Below are 23,459 nucleotides of genomic sequence, written 5' to 3' on the forward strand. Positions count from 1 at the left end.
CCGTAACGTTCCTTATGCTATCGCCGCACCTATCGCTAAACGTACGCCGAGGGCTTGCTTCGCAATTGCTGCTAGATTTCCGGAGCCCTTTCTCTTTGAGCTCCCACCGTCCCTCGCGGTGCGGTTGAGGTGTCCACCGAGGAGTGAAAGACTTACTGCTCCTTCCATTTGCTGAGAACCAATTTTGCAATTTGCTCTGCTCTCGAAATGTGTCGTTAGCTTATATCCCCCGTTTCATGAATTTGAGCTGCCGTTTAAACATTTCATGACACCGTCCAGTGCCTCTGCCGAAAATTCCGTGACACGACGCGTCTCATTAGAGAAAATGAACTGCGTACGCAGCACAATGCGCACTTGCGGCCTGAACACAGCCGCCCTTGAATTTCCCGGCAAAGCGTGAATCCTGATGTCACGCGGTCGGTCCCGCGTCGCCGTAATGGGCTGTGTGGCGGGAGGTGTCTCACCTGTTGACAACTCTGAAAAGGACTCCTCACCTGTCCGCGCAGCGCAATGCTGACGAAAGCATGCCCCACAGTGCGAAGCGGGTGACTGGAAGTGGCTCTGGCGGCACCACGTCCGTCTGAATCCCCAGCACACGGACTGTGGGCACGTACTCGCTGCCGTCCTTGAGGGCTGATTGCTGGACACAGAGAGGAGGCAGGCGCCTCACCGTCAACGCTTTTGCGCACGCTCAGAGGCGACGATCACGAGCGCTAAATACCCGCAGAAATTTCCCATGTTTAGGACACGCCCCTTCTGTATTTTTTCTCACGAATGAAACGACCCCCCGCTTAGTTACGGGGCCTATACAAGCGACCGACTACTAGTTAAGGGGGCAACTGGCGCTAGTCGTTTAAGAAAGCTTCGTTTGACAGTTGCAGTACGCTCGGGAAGGTTGCGTGTCCAACGTTGTGGTCCTTGAGCTATTCCTTTTACAGCGTTTCTACTGGCCACAGCGAATCTTATACCGGGCGAGCTGTTAGTGAACGCTGAGTGGTGTGTCACATGATCCAAATGGGGCCAGACACTGTGGACACTCTCACAAAGGGCGCGTGGAAGTTTCACTGCAGCTATATCGCCTATTTGCCCCAAAAGAGACTGAACAATCCAAGGAGTTTTAAAACCGCTTTTGTAGGGGGTGGGGGGGGGGGGGGGGGGGTCCAGAAACACCAAGGTCTTCTCGTAAGTTCAAAGAAATATTGCTACCTGACGGTTGTGCCTTCAAGCATACAGCTGTTTCGACGACGGTCAACCAGAATTTTTAAAAACAGGCTTTTAAAGGGGCCCTGAAAGAAGCTCTCAATAAAATTCCGGAATGTCTGGGGTGTTAAAAGAGTCCGCTTCAAGGATGTCTTGGATGCGTTTTGTAGAAGCTGAGTTATCTGCAAGTCAAATTTTGAACTTCAGCGTCTTCACGCCTATCCCTCTTCTCTCGTCACTTTTTGCACGCTCAGAGGTCGGCACCACTCCGCCGGCCGGACCAACACCATCTGCCGGACCCGCGGCTCAAGTTTGCTGGCCATCTGGCGGCGAAACGTGAACTACTGGGGAGAGAAGTTGCCGGTGCGCGCCGTTGCGCGGCGGCAGACAAGTGTGTGCGCTAGACTTTCGCCACTTGAACTTCGGGAGAACAAACTCTACTCAACTGCGCATGCGCGCCCGGAGCATAAGTGGAAAGGAGGACAGGTTTCTTTGCTCAGCGGATATGACGTCAAACGTTATCTTTGTTTGTATTTCCTTAAATAAGTCTTGAACCCAGACGCCCGTTTGACCCAACCGATCTAAACATCCTAGAAGAGGCGATGATCCAACCCACTGCCGGCCGGCTGCAGTAGCGTTTGTTCTATGCGTTTGTCTCCTGCTTCCGGGTCTCTGGTAAGCGGCGTGTTGCTGTTTGCTCTATGCGTGTCTGGTCTCGGGCGAGCGATGTGTTCCGTCCTACTGCGGCATGACCCTCGAAAAGAGTGATATGCACCACCCTTCATTTGGCGTTTGCGTCTTCCGATGGCTGTTGCAACAAGGCTATTGCATTGTTTTCTACCTTTTTGCTGTAGTAGGCGTACTAAGACAAGACATACGTTAGGATGGGCTAGAAAAAGAAATAATGCTGCCCTGCGCTCGCGGCCCCCCCCCCCCCCCCCTGTTTTTTTCTTGCGGACAGTGCGGAGGAAACTCTATCGCTGTTATGAAAGGTGTGCTTGAGAGATAATGTTTGATACCTGCTGGTACAGTTTCTGTGTTCATTTTGTGTTTCTTTATGTTGGACCCTTCTCCTTTCCAGGTGATATCTTGGACCGGTGGTGAGCACAAACTAAGATTTGAACAGCTTTTTTTGAGTGTAAGGTGGTGTGTTCTCTAGCGGTATGGCTTTAATCCAGATTTGGTGTGTGTGTTTGAGGTGCTTGTCTGTGGTTACGCTTGTCTATGTTTAGCATTGCATGTTCGAGGCACATTTTAGTGCACGTCTCAGCTGCCCACACGTTGCTGTGGTACTGTACTGTCGTACGTAGTACGTACATATATGGTGCTATGGTATGCAGTACATGTGTAAGGTCGGTGACGCCTTTCAGAGGGCCTGCACTGCCAGACTGCATTAACAACATCCTGTCATTAATGATGCACACTTTTAGTGACACGAGAGCAGTGACTGTGTGGTCCCTTTGCTTGTATTACAACCATTTCATGTGCACCACAGCAGGCAAACATGCCTGTCTTGGCATCATTACCAGGATGCTTACGTGAGATCCATAAACGAAAAGCCGTTGCTTGAAACTTCTACTGACTACAGATCAGAAGTGAGGAAGAAGAAATGGATTGCTAACTTTATGTCATTAATGATTAATTTATGCCCTTGTTGTCCACAGTTCGTTACACAAGTCCTGTGCGTACATTTTATCCTAGCTGCATTGAACTTTGCATAAATAGCATGGGAACATGCGAGCCGCCGCAGTGGCCGCGTGGTTATGGCACTCAGCTGCTGGCCCAAAAGACGTGGGTTCGATCCGGCCGCGCCGGTCGAGTTTCGATGGAGGTGAAATTCTAGAGGCTGATGTACTATGCTATGTCAGTGCACGTTCAAGAACGCCAGGTGGTCGAAATTTCCGGAGCCCTTCACTACCGCGTCCTTCATAGCCTGAGTTGCTTTTGGACGTTAAAAAAACCCATAAACCCTGAATGCATGCGAGGCTGCCCACGTGCACCAGTTTTTTTTAGTGTGTGTAGCAGCGTAATCATGTGAAAAATGAGTATACATAGCCAGGCTCGCGTGTTGTTGCAGCTCTAGTGACGTGTTGCTGCACACTGTGCGAAAAAAATTTTACATGTCATGAGCAGAGCGAGGCTATATTGAATCCTGTGGTCTTGCATGATCAAAGGGCAGAGACAGATGGACAAAGGACAGGAACAGATGTACAGCAACAAACTTTATGGTCAATTGATAACTGCATAGAGAAAAAAACAAGATAGAAGAGCACTTATAGTCCATGCGTGCACAAACAGATTTTGAACTCGGTTCCCATTGACATGGCCTAAATGTCTTGGCAAGGTGTTCAGTGGACATCGAAATGTCTTCGTCGTTTGTACATTGCGTATTGGGTGAAACAGCTCAACTGGATCAAAGATTGAAAGAAAAAGAAAACACACAAATGAGTTGTTTCATCCAATCGGTACCCATACCAGCTCGCCCAAGTTTCCATCCTTGTACATTGTTCTTTTTGTCTTGGTGGAAGCCTTCGGACCCCTGCTATATGTATGAGTGGATGTACTATCACCAGCAGAAGTTTACGGGATGTGAGTGTGCGGAAAAAATTTCTTCCTGCTCAGTCACTCAAGCCATTTGCTTAAAATGCATGAAAATAGTTGGGGCCTACATGTTCCTTCCTCTTGTAACAATATAAGGCGACTGGGTAGCGAGGTGGAGCTACAATAAACGTTTTTCCAAGAAATCTCGTCCCGTAAACTTTTGCTGCCGGTAGTACATCGTACCATTCTAACACTGTTGCATAACTTTAAGTTGGAGAATTGGAAATGTTCAGGGGTGAAGTGCACCTCACCAACAGTGGTGATCCACCACTTTGTTTTGTTCATGGTAATTTAAGAATGGCCTCAGTTTCTTAGTCCCCTGGTTGTTTGCTATGTTGTCTGTACCAAATGTTGCACCTTCCTTGGTCCCTGTTCCATCTCATCCTCACTGTTGTCCTGCCCATGCACACCATGCTTGTTTTCTTTTCACTTCAATTCACTTCCTTTATACAGTTCCCTCAGTCTAGTCCTCGGGGACATCTTGCACCATCTGGCACACAAACTTATCCAATTGAGCAATGAAAAATGTTGCATACCTCTGTCACACGGGCACTGCAAAGGCCTTAGAGAATCATATCCTTCCGTTCAAAGGTGCACAGTACACATTTAAGTGCCATAAGTGTTGCACCTTTGCCGCAGAGAGCCTTGGAGGCAAAGGTGGCTGTCAGAGACATTTGAAGCCCAAAGGAGCGGCCTTCGAGAAGCTGCAATCATAACGCCATCATTGTAGAAGCAGCTAAAGGTACCTGAAACAATCATACTGATACTAAAAATGTTTGTCTGGATCTAGTTTTTTTGCTTGTCTTTAAACTGTGCTATAATCTCGTATGGAGCAGCAACACCAGCCACCCATAATGGCCAGGGCAATAAAGACCTGCTATTGCTGACAAGCAAAGCTCTCAGTAATTCTTTCATGAATGAAGTATGCTTAAATAAGTTTGCAAGCTCAACAAATGAATAAATTACTCCACTTCAGTTTTGAAGCTCTCGCTTCTGCCCCTTCATGCAATGCTAGGGGCTCTGAAGTCCGACTGTCCCATTATTGAGTTGCACGTGTAGCAGCATCGCTACTCCTTTCAGGTCTTCCTCCTTTAGAGAAACGATACTCCTTTGCTGAAAATGCCTTTGAGGACTGCCGTATGACAATGGTATTGGTAACTGCACAGGAAGTCATAAATTTCACAAAGTAAACACAGTATAATTCTCCACACAAGATTCCTCGTGCAACAATTAAAAATGTTGATTCATTGGAAGCCTGGAAGTGTATATCAAGCTTACCATATGTTTGGCTGCTGTCCCTGTATGTGGCCACTTTCATTACCTCGAGATCCAGCACCAGTGCCTAGCAACTGTGGGGTGCAAAACAAAGAAGCAGATCCCCACGCTTTTGTGGATGAAATGCATGGCAATGCACTCAGTTACAGCGTTATTCCAGAAGGATTGTATTTCATGGCCTGAATCAGCCGCAGACAAGGCCACTTTCAAAGAGCAGTCAACCCCGGATGAACCATTCTGACACCTTCATTTCTCTTTACCACTGCAGTAATTATATGCTCCATGTGAGCCCATAATCAAATGAGAATGTGCTTTATTGCTTCTGTTCCAAGCAACAATTCTGCACTGCCATTCTAAATACCTGACGTTTAGATTACTGTGCTCTGTTCAGTAGTGTTAAATCAATTTACTAGATAATGAACATCTGACCACTGCCATCAGCCGTAATGATGCTGATCCGACACTAATAGGTGGGTTTGCACTCCACTGTGGCAACAGCTCAAATCGAGCAAAAGCACAGCCATTTTGTCTTGATTAAGCAATGATGCATCTTTTAACAAGTAAGAGGTCACTTAGATCATGCAAGACTATTTTTGTAGCCAGTGTGTGCCTAATCATAGTATATCAATGATCTAATTCACACACCAACTTCTACGCCCCTTCTATTTGATATGCCTACAGAATATCACGGTCTCTCGTCTTAGTCTCAGTCTCCTGGTGACAGTTTACCGTATTGTCTTTGCCATCTGGTGAACCTTCTCTGATTTCTGATCTAGCTTCTTTCTCTTTACTTCGATTCGTGCACACCAAGCAGATCTTTGCTTACGCAGCCCAACACACAGCAGCGGAGTCAGAACTCTGGCTAATTTTCTAGGGCACTAACTTTCTGTAGACTGACACTGAGTTCAGCACAGTACTGGGCCAGGCTGTAGCTGCCTTATTAAAATGGTGTCTTCAAGCTGGAGGAAAGTTCAGAGCCAAGTAGGCATCCATCAATCCTACATTATGGCGACATGCACTGAAGAAGACTTCCAAGATTCCAAGATGCTCTCTGTTTCACTTGATTAGGGCAGTAAGGGCAGCAGGCTCAAGTGAGTTTGCTGTGTTCAACATTGCTGTATGTGATTGTCACACTGTCACCAACACTGCAGCATTGCAGGCAAACTGGCACCCTCATTGAACAAACACTGTGCTCAAACTCCAACAGTGCTCGTTGTGCCAACGCTTTGGGGATATGAACATTGACAGTGTAACCTTCTGCTATTTGATTAGACCATTGCACAGCTATACAGGACATCATTGTGGAGGTACTAGGAGTGTGGTGGTGGGGTAACGAGAGTAGTACTCCTGAGGTGCTGCGGGCTAGTCAGGAGAGATTTGGGGAGTGATGCTGCGCACATGATTGATAGCACCACCTGCAGTCATTACTGGAGAGCGTTAATGTGAGAAGTTGGGTTAGTTGGTACCTATTCATGGTTAATGAGCATAAAAAAAGGTGAAGGTGGCAGATAAAAAGATGACACGACATAAGCACTCACTCGCAACTGAATGTTTATTCGGAAAAAGAAAACAGTTTTATATGCACAAAGAAGGTGGAGATACAAAGAAAACAAGGAACAAAAATTCAGTGAAGCCGCACCAGAAATCCTAATTACAAATGGGTTACCCATGCATTAACAAAAGAATTCTAAAGCAAAAAAATATGCCAGGCAAAATCAAGTGTCATCAAGGAAAGCTATTTCATGGCTTGTTAGGGTGACTGAAGAGATGCTGATGCACGTGCCAATTGATTTTGCGATGTAATTCGCTCCCTTAAAGGTGCACTCAAGAGGAATCTCAACTCGTCTTATTTACGGTGGGAACTCGATCTACCGTTCCGAGCATTTTTAGAAACTTAGAATTGTCCTCCTGCGCGGCCGATTTTCCTCATTTAAATCGGATTAAACGTCCCGGCTCCCACCTTTTTTTGACCTCAACGCTGAAGGCAGGAGAAGTCAACCAATACATGTCGTGCCTTTCAGCCAGTCCCATGGCAGCTTTGGTTTCGCTTTTATTTTGTTTTTTGGGTTTCTGTGAATATAAAGTTTGAGTCGCAGACAACAGCCGCAGACTAGGTCCACGGAGGAGGAGGAGAAGGAAATAACTTTATTTTCCAACACAAATGGCATTCCCCACCTCCCTCGGTATAGGCCGAGGAGGCAGGAGGCACCGCTTTACATGCTAGCCGGGAGGTCTTATATCTCAGCAGCCTCTTCAGCTGGTCGGATGAGGCGGAGCCGGAGCTCAGGGTCTGAACTACGCAGCAGGGTCTCCCAGAATTCTTTGGAATTGGTGTTCAGCGCCCTACCAGGAGAATTCAGGCATTTCCGGATTATATGGTCGAGGAACCTTCTCAACCCGCAGTATGTACACCCGTGTGATCTTACCTGCCGGAACATATGATTCGCCAGGATCGGGTATGGCTATGTGTATGTTTGGAGTCATTTCCACGCCACTGCCTGCTTATTAAGACGGGTCTGGTGGGGGTACCAGCCTATGTTCCAACCTGTAATGTTAAGTAATTTCCCCATATTTTGCCAAGCTTTCACCACTCTGCCCGAGGGGGTACTACTAGCCCGGTGGTATAAACTTCGGGCTAGTTCATGAGCCGCCTCATTGCCGGGGGCGGTGGCATGCACAGGTGTCCAGATCAACGTAATTTTCCTCGCACTTTGTCGCTGGTTGAGAATCTTTGCCGCCCCGAACGAGATTTTTTCCTGCACGAAAATTTTGGATGGCAGTTCCACTGTCGCCTATGATGGAATTTCCTTCTGTGCCAACGCAGGTGAGCACTACCACAACTTCCTCCACCACTGCAGCGGAGCACACCCTTAGGGAGGCAGCCGTAACGGCATTTCCGTGGCCATCTACTACCGCGGCTACCGCTCGTCCATCGCGGCCACTTGTGGCGTCCACATACGCTACCTGCTCTGAGAGCATCTTACTATACCGGAGACCAGTGGTTTCCGCTCTTTTCTCCCTTCTGGTCTTACTATGCTCGGGTTGCATATTCTTAGGTAAAGGGGGGATGGTTAGCCACCTCCTGATTTTGCTCCTTAATTTCTGCCTTCGGTGTAGGGCCCCCTGTTCGGACTGATTCCTACTTTAGCATAGTCCTGTCCATTTTTGGGCTATCTTATCAATCCGTGCTGCGCGCACCGCTTCCACCAGTTTCGCCCACGTGTTGTGCATCCCGAGCTATAGAAGTCGCTCCGTGGATGCACGTGCACATGGGCAGGCCCTGCGCGTGCTTGACGCATCTACGTATTAACCCATCAATTATCATCTTTTCCGCAGACTTGAAATCGAGATAAGGCGTACAGTAGCTGACTTTGCTGAATATGAAAGCTTGTACCAGCTCATTAAATTCTTTTCTTTTAATTCCCGCCTTTTGCTCGTTCCTCTATGCGCTCCAACTGCCCGGGTAGCGCGCACACAACCGGGTTGCGTTAAAGAGTAGGGGGCAACACCGATCCCTGGGGGGTGCCCTTGTTGCCCAGCCCAATAGTGGAAGATTCAGTAGACTGGAAGTTTACGCAGTCCATCTTACTGGAAAGGAAATTTCACACATAGTTGAAAGTTTTAGTGCCAACATTTAGATTACCGAGACGTTTGAGCAGACTCGTGCCTTATGTTGTCAAAGGCTTTCATCAAGTCTAGCCCTGGGATCACCTTCGCATCCTTCGACCGCGAGTCGACGATGTCATGCTTAATTTGCAGCATGATATCCTGCGTGCACAGATGAGGGCGGAACCCGATCATTATGTGCGGCAGGAGGTCTTGCTTTTCCAGGTATCCGATTAATCTCGTCTGGATGACTTGTTCTATTGGCTTTCCTACGCACGAGCTAAGTGATATGGGCCTGAGATTCCCTAGCTGCGGAGGCTTGCACAGCTTAGGTATTAAGATGACATTTGCCGATTTCCATTGCGGTGGCAGCTCGCCCTTTTCCCACCATTCTTGCATGAATTCCATTAGGTAACCTATCGAGGTAACCTGTCGAGGTATCATCAGAGTATTTGTAATCCCATCGGGACCCAGGGCAAACTTTGTGCGGAGTCTAACTAATTACGCTCTAACTTCCGCTTCCGTGAAGGGGGCATCAAGCGCCTCATTGGGCGCACCATCATAGTCTGAAGGGGAGTTTGTTGGGTCTCACCCACATAGGGTTCTAATAGTTTCTGCATGAAATCGTCATCGCTGCCATCAAATGAGCGTCGAGCTTTGGAGAGTGTGACTTCCGATTGGGTTTTCGACTTTTCCGGGCCAAGCAAATGGCAGAGGATACCCCACGTTTTAGAGAGGGTCATCGCTCCCTCCATCTAGTCACATTTGCTGCCCCAATTTTGTTCACATAATTTAAGAGTAATCCTCAATTTCCTTATTGTGTCGCGCCAACCTTCTACAGAGGGTGCGGTTCCATTTCTGCTGCTTCAGATGTGTTTCCATGCTTTGCTTAGCCTCCCACATATGCAGGAGGTGGCTTTCGGCAATCTCGGGGGCGTCCTCCCCTTCTAAGGTTTTGGTAGCTTCCATGACGCTCGATTTTAGCTGTTTTCCCATTTCCCATCTCCAGATGTCGCAAAAGTGCTTTCCTTCCTGGTTGGATCTGATTGCTCTAAACTGGTCCCATTCGACGGCGGCCGGCGTGCATGCCCTGCGTGTTTTAAGGCCTTCGTTGAGGATGGATACCAGTATGTAGTGGTCGCTCCCAAAATTTAACTACGAATTGTGCCATTTGAGGCCATGGACGCTTTTTCAGAGGGTGAGATCCGGAGACGCATCCACACTAACACTGTTGCCCACTCACGTGGGGCTCTCGGGGTCAGTGTGTAACGAAAACTTCTGGTCGTGCATGTCCTTTCATAATTGTCTACCTTTTGGGCACTGATTAGAGTACCCCCAGGCCTGATGATGCGCATTGAAATTCCCCACTACCACGAGTGGCCGGTTTTCGCTAGTTGTGAGAGCCTTGCTTAGCAGGGCTCTGATCCTCACCTTCTTTGTTTAGGCGAGCTGTATATGTTCAATAGAACTCTTTGATTTACGTATCACTCCGCCGATGGCAGAGCGGCAAGCTGCCACGGGACAGGCTGAAAGGCCCTCCATGCGTTGGTTGACTCCTCCTACCTTCAGCATCGTGTTCAGAAAAAAAGGCAGGAGGCGGGACGTTTAATCTGATTTAAATTAGGGAAATCGGCTGCACAGGACAATAATTCGAGGTTTTTAAGAATCCTCGGAATGTGTGTAGATCGAGCGGTAAGACGAGTTGTTTCCTTGATTCCTCTTCAGTGCCCCTTTTAACTCGCGCGTGAATTAGTTGCGGTGTTGGAAAAGAGCAGAGATGTTCTCAAATTTCAGTGCTTTTGCCATGTTGTTGTCTTCTCCGCTGTCGTAGTCTTATTTGCGCTGTTTAACCATGGATTACTAAAGAGGCTGTGCTCCTATTCTGTTCACTCAAGACATTCAGCCTTTCATTCTTCATCACTGTGCACATCAGACTTGTGTTTAATAGGGGATATGCATTTGTACTGGGAGCCGCCGCAGTGACTCATTGGTTATGGCGCTTGGCTGCTGACCTGAAAGACACGGGTTCGATCCTGGCTGTGGTGGTTAAATTTCAATGGCGGCGAAATTCTAGAAGCCCGTGTACTGTGCTATGTCAGTGCACTTTAAGGAACCCGTTAAAGAAACTTCTGGAGCCTTTCACTATGGCGTCCCTCATAGCCTCAGTCGCTTTGGGATGGATGCTAAACCCCCAGAAACCAGCATTTGTACTGGAGATCATTCAAAGTCTGCTCTCATTGAATGCAACATTGCAAGTCATACCACTGCTGTGTACCTCCCACAGACATGTTGACTGAGCTTTTCAAGCATTCTCTAGGTGATATGCTGTTTGTACTTCTAGCATTTGATTGTTCAGACTGCAGCCTCCTTTTGCTGCATGCACCTGCAACACCTTTGTGCAGAGAACATACAAGTATCACGTCCTCCTTTCTTCCCACTGTGTTTGACCTATTAGCAGGGTTGGTGGTGGTAGCTACTTTACTCCAAATTGGCTACTTTTTATGACCCTGTATGGCAATGAAAATTTCTGGCTGGCTCCCTGGCTACTTTGAACCTCATTTCGGCGCATTTACTGCCCCCCCTTTTTTCTTAACCGTACACTCCTTGCCAGTGGGAATGGTGTGCATCAAGGCATCCCTACTCGTGTCTAGTGTAGCTCGCGATCCTACACGTGCCTGAAACGAGACTCCAAAGGAGGTTACATCTTCAGAGAACATTTCACTACACCAAAGTGCCTTGAGAGAGTGCTGCTTCCAGTTCCTAAAGCAAATGGTGATAAAACTCGTACAGCGGCTTCCAAATGCCTCGTCTGCACCTCAGTGGCTGCTTGCCATATATCCCGGTCGCATAGAAAGCACGAAGAGCCATGAAGGCATACTGAAACTGCTTTTGCCTTTCTTGTGGGAAATCCTTCATCGGGCTGGAGTCGTAAATGAAGCAACTGTAAAGAATTAGCGTGCACTTGATCACATATTGTGTTTGAGTTTATGACATGCAGTGGAATCGCACAGAGACGCTTGTGGCAAAAGCCCCTCTTCACACCTTGTGCAAGGCGCACTGAAAATTTTGTTATATTTTCTAATGCTGATAGTGCTTGCCCTCCTATATGAACTTGACAAAAATCAGACGTGCAACAAAAATGAAGCTGCACTCGCTAATAGAGATTCCATGAATCAAGTTCAGTCTACGGCTTCCACACGAAACAGCGTCACGCTTTAAGCGTGGCTATGTTTGGCCGCTTTTAGCTTCAGTTCTGGGTCTTTTTTTAATTGCACCCAGTGGCAACACTCCCCACCAGTTGTTCTGTCGTGGATACCACACCTTGCTCTATGATGGATCAGAAAGCACAACCATTTTGGCACCATGCAATCTTACTGAGCAGTAACTTCGGATCACCTGCTTGTTAACATCTCAAGACGCGACATGGTGAAAAAACTGTCATTATTGCTTCTTCTCGATCTAGTTTTCCCTCAGACCTGTAGTTATCTCTTTGAAATTTCTTACTGCATAGCGTACTGTACCCTTGAGCTATCCTTCTCAGTCTACCACTTCATCAGAATAGGGCTGCCATTCTCAAAATGAATGACAGAGTTGACTCTTGGTGTGAAATGCTCAAACTACTGCTCCAATTCACTTGACGTGTCAACCCTCGTAAGTCACTAGGATTGCTGTTTTTCTGCTGGGACCAAGGGCCGACTGTAAGCTGAGGCTCGCAGCTAATCTCGTGGCAGGCTTCCGAACTTCCTTTGAGCAGTGAACTTTGTTCTAACATCCTTGCTTGCTGCCCCTCGAACATTGTTGATCACCAGCAGAATCGGTCTGTTCATTTCATACAGTCGTCGTGCTCGCATGTAATTGCATAGTGTAGAAGAAATAACCCTAGTCCCATTGCAGTCAGTTTACAGACTTTAATTTAATGCGTAATTTGCAATGTGCCTAAAGTAGCACATAAGTTGACATGAGAAAAGTAAACATGGAATGAACTCTAACCACCAATATGCGCAGAAAAACAGGGATCAAAGGAATGAAATGAAAGTTCGCACGGTCTATGTTCAGAGACACGGCACAATGTGTAGCATCACCTTTCAATGGACTCGTTCCATTTTGTGGCGCTGCACTGCTGGAGGTTTCACCCACTTTCTAAGCGAGTCCAATGTTGCTGCTGGTGCTTGAGGTCTGATGTGGGGTGCAATATCTGGAGCGCTAGTAGTGTGGTATGGTGCCGTCTAACCCCACAGCCAAGCGCCTTCTAATTTGAACGGAGAGCGTGCCCTCCTCTCCCGGCGCAGGTCAAAGGGCAAGCGTGCACTTTCCTGTCCCTCTAAAGAATGTTTTTCTGTTCCCTGCCAGTCATCTGGAGAGTCATCTTTCTCCGCACTTGCTCCCAACTCACGACATGTGAGTAGCGGGAAGCTGTTGTCTCTGAAGAGATTCCTGTCATCCTCAGTGGTCTGAAGCCACCGTGATGGCTAAGGCAGCAACTGCCAGTTCATCGAGCTTTGCACTGAAGCCGCCCACAGCGATCACATTCGACCGGTCATCGGAATGATCAGCCTGGATACTGGACTTTGACGATTACCGCCACGCATCCGGTCTCAACAGGCAAGACCAGGGACGCAGGCGCAAACATTACTCTGCGTGATGGGCCGCCAAGCCAGATAGATGTTCAACATGTTCACTCTCCACTGAAGACGCGAAGAACTATCACCTTGTCAAGGGAAAGTTTGACTGACACTTCGTTGAAAGAATGAAGTTGACGAATCAGCATGCTTCAACTTGTGCGAACAGGAGCCCACAGAGACAGTCGACGAATACATCATTCTGCTCTACAACATGCCAGTCTGTTGCGATTATGGTGAACTGCGGGATCGATTAATCCTGGCCGTTTCATTTTCGGTCTCCGTGACAAAAGACTTTTGGGAGCATTCCAGCTAGATACTGGCCTTACCCTCGTCAAAGCATTCTCCAAGACTCGACAGAAGGACTAAGTGCATCATCAACAATAGTTGCTTCAAGTTGCGGGGCGGGGAGCCCATTCATCAAGACAGACGGCGCTGCTCCGGGTGGTGTCACTCGCACAAAACACCAGAAACAGAAAAGTTGCACATGACCAGCCATCTTCGTGAAGACGAGCAGCTAATCTTGCAGCTACTGCGAGGGAACGCCTCATCCTTGGCCTTCATGTGTGGCTAAATTCGAGAAATGGTCAACGTGCAAGAATAAGAGGCACTACGCTTGCATCTGCAGAAAGTTTGTCTAAGGACATCTCAGCACTTGAGTAAGAAACCTTGGTGCTCTCTTGATGCACTCACTCGCATCTTGGTGCTCTCAATCAACTAGCCGCTGCTCAGAACATCGGGCTTGTGGAAGTTGGCATCAACGGATTTCCATTGGTTGCGAAGGTCTACAAGGGGCTCAAATGTCCATTCTGCCAAATTCCTCTTTCTCCGGCATACCAAGAGCTGACCGCTTTTAGCACACCGATAAGGCAGTTCTGTTTCACAAGACTTCTCTTTGGCACCACGTCAGCGCTGAAATACTTTCAAAATCTTGTCCGAAACTCTCAGCGGATTAATTGGAGTGGTCAGTCACAAGGATGATATTATAGTTTTCGGCCATGACCAAGATGAGTAAACTGACATCTTGACGCGACGCTGAAGCATCTTGCTTCCTTGGGAATCACCCTGAACCACAGTGTTTTCAACGTTAATGAGGTGACTTTCCTGGGATGCGTCATCTACCGCCAGTGCATCCATCCTCACCCTAGAAATGTTGCAAGTCGCTTTCTCCGCCAAAAGGCGTAGCTGGAGCCTACAGACTTTTGAAAATGGTGAATCATCTGGCAAGGTTTCTGCGATAATTTCTTGGAAAAAATAGCAGTGCTTCGAGATCTCAACAAGACATCAGAGTGGACCTGGGAAGCCTGCCAAGAAGTAGCGTTCATGAACGTCAAAGACCTCCTTTGTTCCGAGAAGTGCTTAGGCAGGTATCACCCAGACTACCCTACAACACTGTCAGCAGATGCACCAGCCCGTGGCTTGGGTTCAGTCCTGCAACAGATATAGTAAAATGGATACGAGTACCCAGGTGCCCATGCCTTGAGATCCCTAACAAAGCCACAAAACGCACTATGCACAGGTCGAAAAGGAACCGCTGCCACTACCATTGGCAGCCGAACGGTTTGGAAGAATATATCCGTGGCTCCATGGCAGTATGTCGAACTGACCTTTGCTCGCCCTTCTCGGAAAGGCCTCTTTGGATTTGCTGCACCATGAATTCAATGCTTCTGCATGCGTCTAATGTGCTTCACATACACGATGCAGTGTATGCCAGGGAGAAGCCTTGGAACAACCGACTTTGTGTCCGGGGCGCCCATATCTAGTGACCTGGCAGCAGGAATGCTTTACCTAGGACGAAGTCGGTGCCTACGTACAGGGAGCTGCCATCGGGGTTCAAAATTCTGCCTTCGATTTGATCAAGCACGTAATGAAGAAATTTGCCAGGCCCTCTGTGGCTCTGTGTGCATGAATGGCCGGAAAAGCACAAAGTTCCTGCTCTTTTGTCATCATTCTGGCAGCACTGAGCAAGTCTGTACGTAAACAACGGCAACCTGCTATTCAGAATGCACTTGAAAGGGGAAATTCTCGCTCGCCTTCATGAAGGGCACCAAAAAATCAGCACTGCAGGACCAGAGCTGGGCAGTCTGCATGCTGGCTGGTATTATCCACTGAACTCCGTCGAGTCGCCTCTACGTGTGAAATCTGTGCCAAAACACTGCACCAAAATGCTTAGCCGCTCCTGCCAACATCCGCACCCAAGCTGGCTTGCAACATGGTGGGGATAGATCTCTTGCAACTTCGTGGCAAGCAGTACTTCACCTGTGTGGACTGCCACTCTCGGTACCAAAGATAGTGCTTTTAGTTTCCACAACAACAGATGTCCTAAACCACTTCAAGAGCTTTTCACTCATCATGGCATTCATGTGACTGGTCTTGGACAAAGGCCCTTAGTTTTTGCACTCAGAGTGTGGAAAATTTGCAATGGCTTTATCAACATCACAAGCAGCCCGTTACGTCCATAAGCCAATGGGGAAGCAGAGCAAGCAGTGGGAACAAAACACCTGCTGAAGAAGACTGAAGACCATTATCTTGAGTTGTTGGCCTACAGGGAGACACTGGGACCGACAGTCAAAGAAAAACAGAGGCGAAATTTCAACCTTTGACACACTGCCAGAGAGCTCTGTAGCTTTGTACATCATTACGGGCGTGGCTTTGTGCAGTACGTGTGGTCGGGGCCTTTATGCGACACGCTGTTTGGTGCCATAAGTGTTTGTTCTATGTCTTCTTGAATTCTGCTCGTGATGGCTTGGCCATTTTTGCTTGCCCACTTGCACGTTTGCGTTTCGTCGATATAAACCGTCGCTGTGGGTCAATTTTTTGTTCGCTTGTACGCTTGACTGCGGCAGGTGCGCTGAGGCGATGTTCAGCCTCTCTGCAGTTTTCTCCAATAGTGGCTCAAGCCATGTGATGACTTCTTCATCTGGTTCCGTATCTTGCAGGTGTCCACGTATGGTGTCCAGCAGCTGCAGGCAGCGTCTTGGGCTCTTCATTGTAGCTTTCTCCTTCAGTGAGCCTAACGATGTTAGTGACGCCGTCAGGCTGTCCTCTGCTTCTTGTGCAGTTGGGTCCTGATAAGGTAAGACAAAAAGATGACATTGCAATGTGATCATTGTGTCAACACAAGCTGGAGCATGGAAGATAGTTATAGGTACAGTAACAAATTTACTTTTCCCACACTGTTAAACACTTCTTTTCCTTATTGGCCGTTTTTAAGGTAGGTATGCCTTTAATGGTTGCTTCGATTTTCCTGTCTGCCAGGTGCTGTCCATGTGTCCATACTTTTTGTTGGTCTGGTAAAACTCGAGAACGAAGTGGCAGATGCCTCTTAAAGGAGGCTCCCCAGCCAATGGCATTGACCTATTTTCATGAAGCTGAGGTTAGTCCAATTCAGGCATGATTAATCCTTCGTCTGTCACCTCGTCAGGTTAACAACATCAGGGGATAATGGTTCAATGGTACTGGTTGCAGTGCCTCCTTTGAGGGCATTTGGCAATTTCATGAGTTGTAACACACTATAGTAAAACTGTAGCAGTTCACTCAAATTAAGTAACTCATAGGGCCCCAAATATCCCACCAGCTGACCGACCAGTATCCTTGGAATGTCTGATCCCGCCTTTTGTCTGCTCAGTCTTTCTTGTCACTTGCCCCTTGGCATGGGCAATTTTGTCACCTGTAGTCCAGCATGTTGGGAAAGGTACGTAATGCATCTCACTGCTATTGCCGCCTGCCATGTGCCAGATAGTACATATACGGACTTGGTGCAATTCGCAGAATGCTCCTCGCAGCTAAACCAGTGAATTGTTTGAGCTCAAATTTTTCACAGAAATGGGATTTGGTCCGCACAATTGTTTTATGCCACACTTATTGGGGTACTCGCCTGAAGCAATATGAAGTATGATATTTTCATTGCCTGTGGTGACGACGAAACGAAACTGGCTGCTCTGTCAGCAATTGCACCCGTGGCGCCATCTCGTTGGTCAGCCGTGAAGATTACGTGAAGGACGGTGTTTTTTGCGGGAAGTTTGAAGACTCTTCAGCAACTGCTTTATCGATGACCACAAAAAAACTTAGTTTGCCCAAAACTGCACTGAGCTTGAAGACTTTCGCGGTACAGCATCCTCAGACCTCCCGTAAAACACTCCCCTGCCTCCTTTGCTGAATCTCCACGTCTGACAAAGGAAACGGTGCCACCGGCGCAGTCTGTGCGAAAATGGCCCGATTTGTTTCATCGTCGCCGCAGATGATGCGAATACCTGACGTTTTCTTATTGATTCAGCCAAGTACCCCAAAAAAATGCAGTATAAAACAATTCTGCCGACCAAATACCATTTCTGTGCAAAATTTGAACTCTAACAATTCACCAGTTTAGCTCTGAGGTGCATTTTGCGGCGAGCGTTTAATTGCGGAACACGTTGTAGAGCAAGAAAAGTTTGTTGCTACGGCAGAATATCATGTTTTTCGAACTGAAGAAAATATAACAGCTTTCCACTAGCATTTGTATTATGGTAATTATTTTCTTGTACACTTTGTCTTCTCTGAACATGGATTTGTCTCGTACCAACATGATATTAGGCAACTACTTATCCTGGGAAGTCACTTCCTTTGGGGGCCAGCCTAAATGACAAACATTCATATTGCGTATGCTACAGCAACAACGTTGTTCATCTTACAAGGAATAAAGGTCGGCATGCATTCTGTATGTAGCATTACGTTAGGGATGATTTTTTGGAAGGTTTGCCTTTCTTTTTGTCTACTGCAGAGTTTTTGTGCACTGTCTGGACATACCTCATTTGGCGATGGTGTGTTCCTGGCGCCGTCTTCTGCACCTCCTTTGAACACTGCGTGCATGTGTTTGCACAAATTTCTTCGCGTCGTGTTGTCTGGGCAAGAGCACGTGACATTGTGTACACAGATGTGGCATGTCGGGCATGTGAATGCACACTGCTCATTGCAGGTGCCGCTGTGCAATGCAGTAACCACATAGCTGGTGGTTGGGGTGGCCTGTGACCGTACCAGCCACTGTTGGATGCCGGCACTTGCCACATGTGCTGAAGGGATTAATTGTCCAATTTTGTGCCGGTCTCTTGTTTCTTTTTGAAATTTGCCGTCCTTGTTGCGTACAAGCTTTATGAGACGGTCAAAAATTTTGTCCCGAGTCAACTTGATGAGTATGGAAACCAAATTATCGATCCTCCTATTCTGTTTCCCGTCGAGGTACACATATTTTCGGACTCTATGGAGTGCCTCAAGCCTGATGTTGGTGTTGATCCCGGCCGCTTTCCGAAAGCATGAAGCCCAGACTTCTGGACGCTGTCCATAGTGCCCCTTGAAGTACTCTTTGAATCTTCCAAGGCCATTGTTCGTGTCTCCTTCTTCACACCATGTCATGAAAGCATCCAGGAGCGTTCTGAATTCGTCCTCCGTTGCTGCTTGCATCACTGTCCGTAATGCCTGGAAAATGTGGGTGCAAGAGAAAGGAAAAGCAAAGTAATGACGTGCTTCAAGTTTTTTTGCAAGGAGCAGCACAGAAGCTCCTGCTGCTTTGCATGTGTTTGACTGGAGTGGCAAGAGACTGCAGTGTAAGTTGCATTGGGTTTCTCACCTCATTAAAGGGCCCTTCAACATATATCAAGCGTGCGAGTTAAATTATTTGTACGCATTGTAAGGACACTATAATGCCTGAAGGCCCAAGGAAATTGTGGAAGTCGCAATGCAGTAAAACCTCGCTGATGCTTTCCCGGTCCATAAAATTTTCTGGTTTGTACGAAATGTCAAGTAGAGTTGCACAATATTTCTCCTCGCTAATACGTTCCCGGATAACACAATTTCCCGGCTACTAAATTTAAAATTTCGACATATTATGGTTGTATAATATGCGTATTGAACAACTGCACATTTACAAACATACAAGTTGGCCGAATGTGAGGGCACACGACATCAGCTGCTGAAATGCAATGCCAGTCATCTGCCATAGTGGCTTCTCTACAGTGCACAATTGTGAGAAGGTGAAGCACTGCCACTAACGCCAAAAATGAAAACTGCGCGCTAGCATTCGAGAGTGCCCTTTTTGCAGGAATGTGACGTGTATAGGAGAAAGGCCGAGGTTTCTTCAAGGTGCATAAGGGTAAGGGGGCGAAGCATCTCTGAAATAAAGTGACATATGAGCGGGCCAGGTGTGGAGAATGCAGCTTAAAACGCAGAAACCCTTCGAAAGTCAGCCACCTTGATGGCTTCCCCGCAGTAATAAAATGCAAAGGGGCAAAGCATCCGAGAATTCCGAGGAAGAGATTTTGCTTACTTTCGTCATTGCCGTCGTTAGACTGTAACCGTTACGAAGTTCCTTCTACGCTTTAGACAGCGCAAATGCGGACTGAATTCTGCGAGCACTGGAGATGGTTCTGTTCAGATGTTGTGCCACAAAATATTAATCCATATTTTTATGAAGTAGATTTATCAATGAATGCCTTTGTGCCTCATTCAACGGCTACATTTCACAAAATTAGGCAGTTTGGATCACACGTTTTCCTGCGCAACTTTTTAAGAAAATGCGTCAACGAAGTATTACTGTATTTAATGTTTTGATCTGTTCAAGAAAGTATTGTTTCTGACCAATGGTGCCAAATCATAGCGGCGACTTCTAGCAGGGTAAATGATGCAACAGCTAGATTGCGTGCTGCCTTTCTGATTGGTTAGGTATCCAGTGTGAACATAGTTCATCTTTATGCTGAGGAAGTCTATTCAAAATATGATATGTCTGAGTGCTTTAACGTTTTTGCAAAAGGAGCAGTAAAAGCCATTGGAAACTAATAAGAATAACTTTAGGGGCAACCGTTTTTCAATAAAACATTTTGCTGGGCGAGTTGGTTCATATTGCTCGAGGGGATGCTTGTAGCCCGTTCGTCTCTGTCCCTTGAGTTTTTTGTCGCGCTACAAGCATCCCCTCGAGCAACCGTTTTTGTTCCCCTTCAAACTATAGTGCAGGCAAGCAGTGCTTTTCAAATTGCCGATAGCCAGAAGACAGTGAAAACAAAAATGGTCGGCCCACCATGGCCAGAATTATGAAAAGAAAACCAGAACAGGAGATAGCTTGGGGGCACCAGTGGGAACTTTCCAATCCTATGAAAGCTAAAACGGATTAAAAGAAAACATGGGGAAGCACCCTTTGTTATCTTATTACCCCTGCCCTGTCTGCAAAATGTACCCTAAATGATGGCACGTTAAAATGCATGGCTGTGGGCTGTCCTGGCAAGGCAGCTCACTGACACTGACACATTTTCACATTGCCCATCTTGACTTGGGTTAGAAAACATCATCCTGTCATCACTGCGTCTACTGCGCTTGGATTGTGTTGGGATGCTGTCACACTAACCCGTGACAGCCTTTCACAAGAGATCACAGCTGCACTGTGTGCAGGTGCAGTGGCAGCAGGTTTTTGCACACAGAAAACATTCAATGTCGGCCGAGGTTTAATCTTAGTAAGAGTTCATTTTTGGGTGAAATGAAGTGAAGCGGCACTTGGTGAGCTTAGCATGATAGCAGCGGACGTGAAAGGGTCTTTTTGGGACCCTCCTAGCACTAACAGCTCAGGCGCAGCTGCCTATCAGCTTTTGGCCAGGAGCTATACAAGCATGAGACGTGAAAATTTCACAGGCTATATGATTGAGCTTCTCCATCTTGTTGCGTTTAATCTGGCTTCTATGGAATCTGTGATAAAGATATGTGTCCCAGGTGACAACTGGCTTTACTGATGAACATGCCTAGGGTGAGATTGCATCTTTTTGGTAGTTTTGTTCAGGTGTGATAAGATTGCGCTTTGTCACCCTCCACAGAAAGATTCTTTATACCCTGTTTGAAAGGGAGAAAGGTTAGCAAGGTATGAGGGTGCATTTCTCTTCTCTGCCACAAGATTTGTTCCTGGAGTGGGCAAGCTTCACCGTGGCCTCTCAGCATGCAGAAAGCCATGGTGATGTTGCACGCCAGAGGCAGAATTTTTTCTCTGGTCTTTTTTCCCTTTTCATGGCGTTCACTTTAGAAGTGAAAACGGTATTGACGTCTTTCATGGAAGCGTGCCCTGGCATGTGGGTTGTTGCCGGTTCTGTGTTTGCTGTAACTGGGCTTTCCATTCGCCGATATATGCTCCGAGATTTGGCGCCATGGTACTAACGTTCATTGTGATGGTCATGTCACCTTTGTTCGTACATTCACCCTTTCTTTTTCTCTCTCCCTTTTCACCATCCTCTTCTCTACTCTTCTCTTCTTTCACCCTGACCTGGAGTAGCATGCCAGGCCGACAACCAGGCAGACCTTTCCTGTTACATTGTAGTTCTCCTCCTCCTTTGTTTGTGCTAAGAGAAGTTTTCTACAAATGGACCCAATTGTACTGGCATTTCAGAATTCACAAGAGTAGGCAGATAGCCCGATACAGTCAAACCCTGATGTAATGAACATGGATATTACGCATTATTGGCTGTATCAAACTCTTCTGAAATATTTGGACAAACACATGTAATTCAAACTTTATACATTCACCGTATTTGGTCACAAAAACAGATATGTCGAACTGCCTAGATCCGAACTGCCCACTCAGATGGCAGATGGCAGTCTTTGCCTTATTGCACAAGTGACTGCTCGTGGTGCGGCAAGCATTTGTGCCATGGTTCGTGCCTTATCTCACGTTTGCTGACAGTGCCACTGAAGATGTAGTGGTGTGGACAACTGATAACCAGGCTGTCTGCGTGCGTTTATGCCTCTCGCACCTGTCGATGGTGCTCTTTGCAACCAGTGGCACGGTCGGTTGCAGCCTTCCAGTAGCCGTTCTGTTCTCTCATCGACTGTCACGACGATGGTGCAAATGGCAATAGCTTTCATTCTGGCAACTCGTTTTTCACGCAACACTGCCAGCCTAACTGCTGCTTCATTTGGTGCCATCGTGTGCTGGTAGTGCTGTGCAGGGAAGCAAACCTAATGACATGTGGTGCTCTGGTTTCTGCATGCTCCAAAGTCGCCACGAGTGGCTTTGAAACAACGCTGAAATATCTCGAAAAGGTCCCTCCCTGTTACCATCCTTTCACTGACTAAATTGTGCTTCTCCTGCATGAGGATTTGATCACATTTTAAGTTACAATTTTTGTCTGCACTGAACTATATTGCGATGTTTTACCTCTTCATTGTAGTCAGGTTTGTCTGCATTCCTTGATGTGTAACGTAAGTTTCTGCATCTTGAAATTTACGTAATATTCGCTAGCTGGTGCATTATGCTGCACATTACAGAAACCTACCCAAGATTTTACATTGTGCTGTGGATACATTGCCTCATTGTACTGATATTGTTTACATCATGTGTTTTCTATGGGTCAACTGTAGTTTATTTACATCTGCATCCAATTTGTTTTGCTTGCTGCATTTTTTATTCAAGCTGCCCAACCACCAAGCCATGCCATATTGCTGGCCTTTTCTTTGCTGTTAGTACCTTTCCACTCTGCATTGTCTATAGTACTCCCCCTTTCCACATTTCACTGCCTGTGCACTACCCTGTTGCTTTTTTGTGCTGCCGTGCTTTATACACTTCCACTTTGCTCCATTATAATTGAAAACCCTCCATGGTGCTCCTCTATTTTTTTTCACCATCACTGCCTGGCACCACCGATAGTGCTCCTTCCTGCTGTTCAGCCTTGCAGCCACCACATTCCTCACCCTCTGCAGTGTGACACTGCAGTGCAATGCTTTGTACTTGCTGTAGGACCCCTAGGATTTATGACACGACTGATTGGTTACTTGACTTGGTGGCTCACTTCATATGACCAATGGATCACATAATAGCGAAGAAGCACTGCATTGTTTAGGCATGGCATGAAGAGTCAGGCTTCTCAAAAGTAAAGAAGATCAAATATGTTACCAGAACACACAATATGATTGCTGCCACGAATTCTGCAGCACTATGAGCTCTTCTAGTGGGCAGTTTGACTCCTGCTGTTCATGAATTTAATATTCCCTGACGGGCTACTACCATAACTTTACCTTACTCTTGCCTGTTTCAGGGTTTCCTTAGCCACAGCGCATATCACTAGCTGCTGCCCATTTTTGTAATGTCATAACTGGCTCATATGTCGCCAGCTGCAGGCTATTTCTCTAATCAGAAGGTGCTCATTTTCTATTTAA

At 47.0% G+C, this 23,459-nt stretch overlaps 1 protein-coding gene across 1 annotated transcript; it reads right to left on the reverse strand.

Moving 5' to 3' along the window:
• Positions 1-490: 490 nt before the first annotated feature.
• Positions 491-18,665, reverse strand: LOC144129770 (uncharacterized). The gene is made up of 3 exons (XM_077663848.1): positions 18,087-18,665; positions 16,070-16,369; positions 491-640 (listed from the first exon to the last, which is right to left on the reverse strand). The coding sequence occupies exons 1-3, from the start codon at positions 18,147-18,149 to the stop codon at positions 491-493; spliced, it is 513 nt and encodes a 170-aa protein (XP_077519974.1). The 5' UTR covers positions 18,150-18,665.
• Positions 18,666-23,459: the final 4,794 nt, after the last annotated feature.

Source organism: Amblyomma americanum, chromosome 1 (genome assembly GCF_052857255.1).
Source record: "Amblyomma americanum isolate KBUSLIRL-KWMA chromosome 1, ASM5285725v1, whole genome shotgun sequence".
In the NCBI taxonomy this organism is placed as follows: Eukaryota; Metazoa; Arthropoda; class Arachnida; order Ixodida; family Ixodidae; genus Amblyomma; species Amblyomma americanum.

Bases quoted from the DNA above. Each gene is read 5' to 3' on its own strand.
- LOC144129770 (XM_077663848.1), bottom strand. From the start codon at position 18,149: ATGCACGCAGTGTTCAAAGGAGGTGCAGAAGACGGCGCCAGGAACACA. The intron at 16,370-18,086 runs GTATGTCCAGAC...TTACCTTATCAG, and splicing joins ACACACCATCGCCAAATGAG to GACCCAACTGCACAAGAAGC. The intron at 641-16,069 runs GTGGGCAAGCAA...CTCTGTGTCCAG, and splicing joins GACGAAACGCAAACGTGCAA to CAATCAGCCCTCAAGGACGG.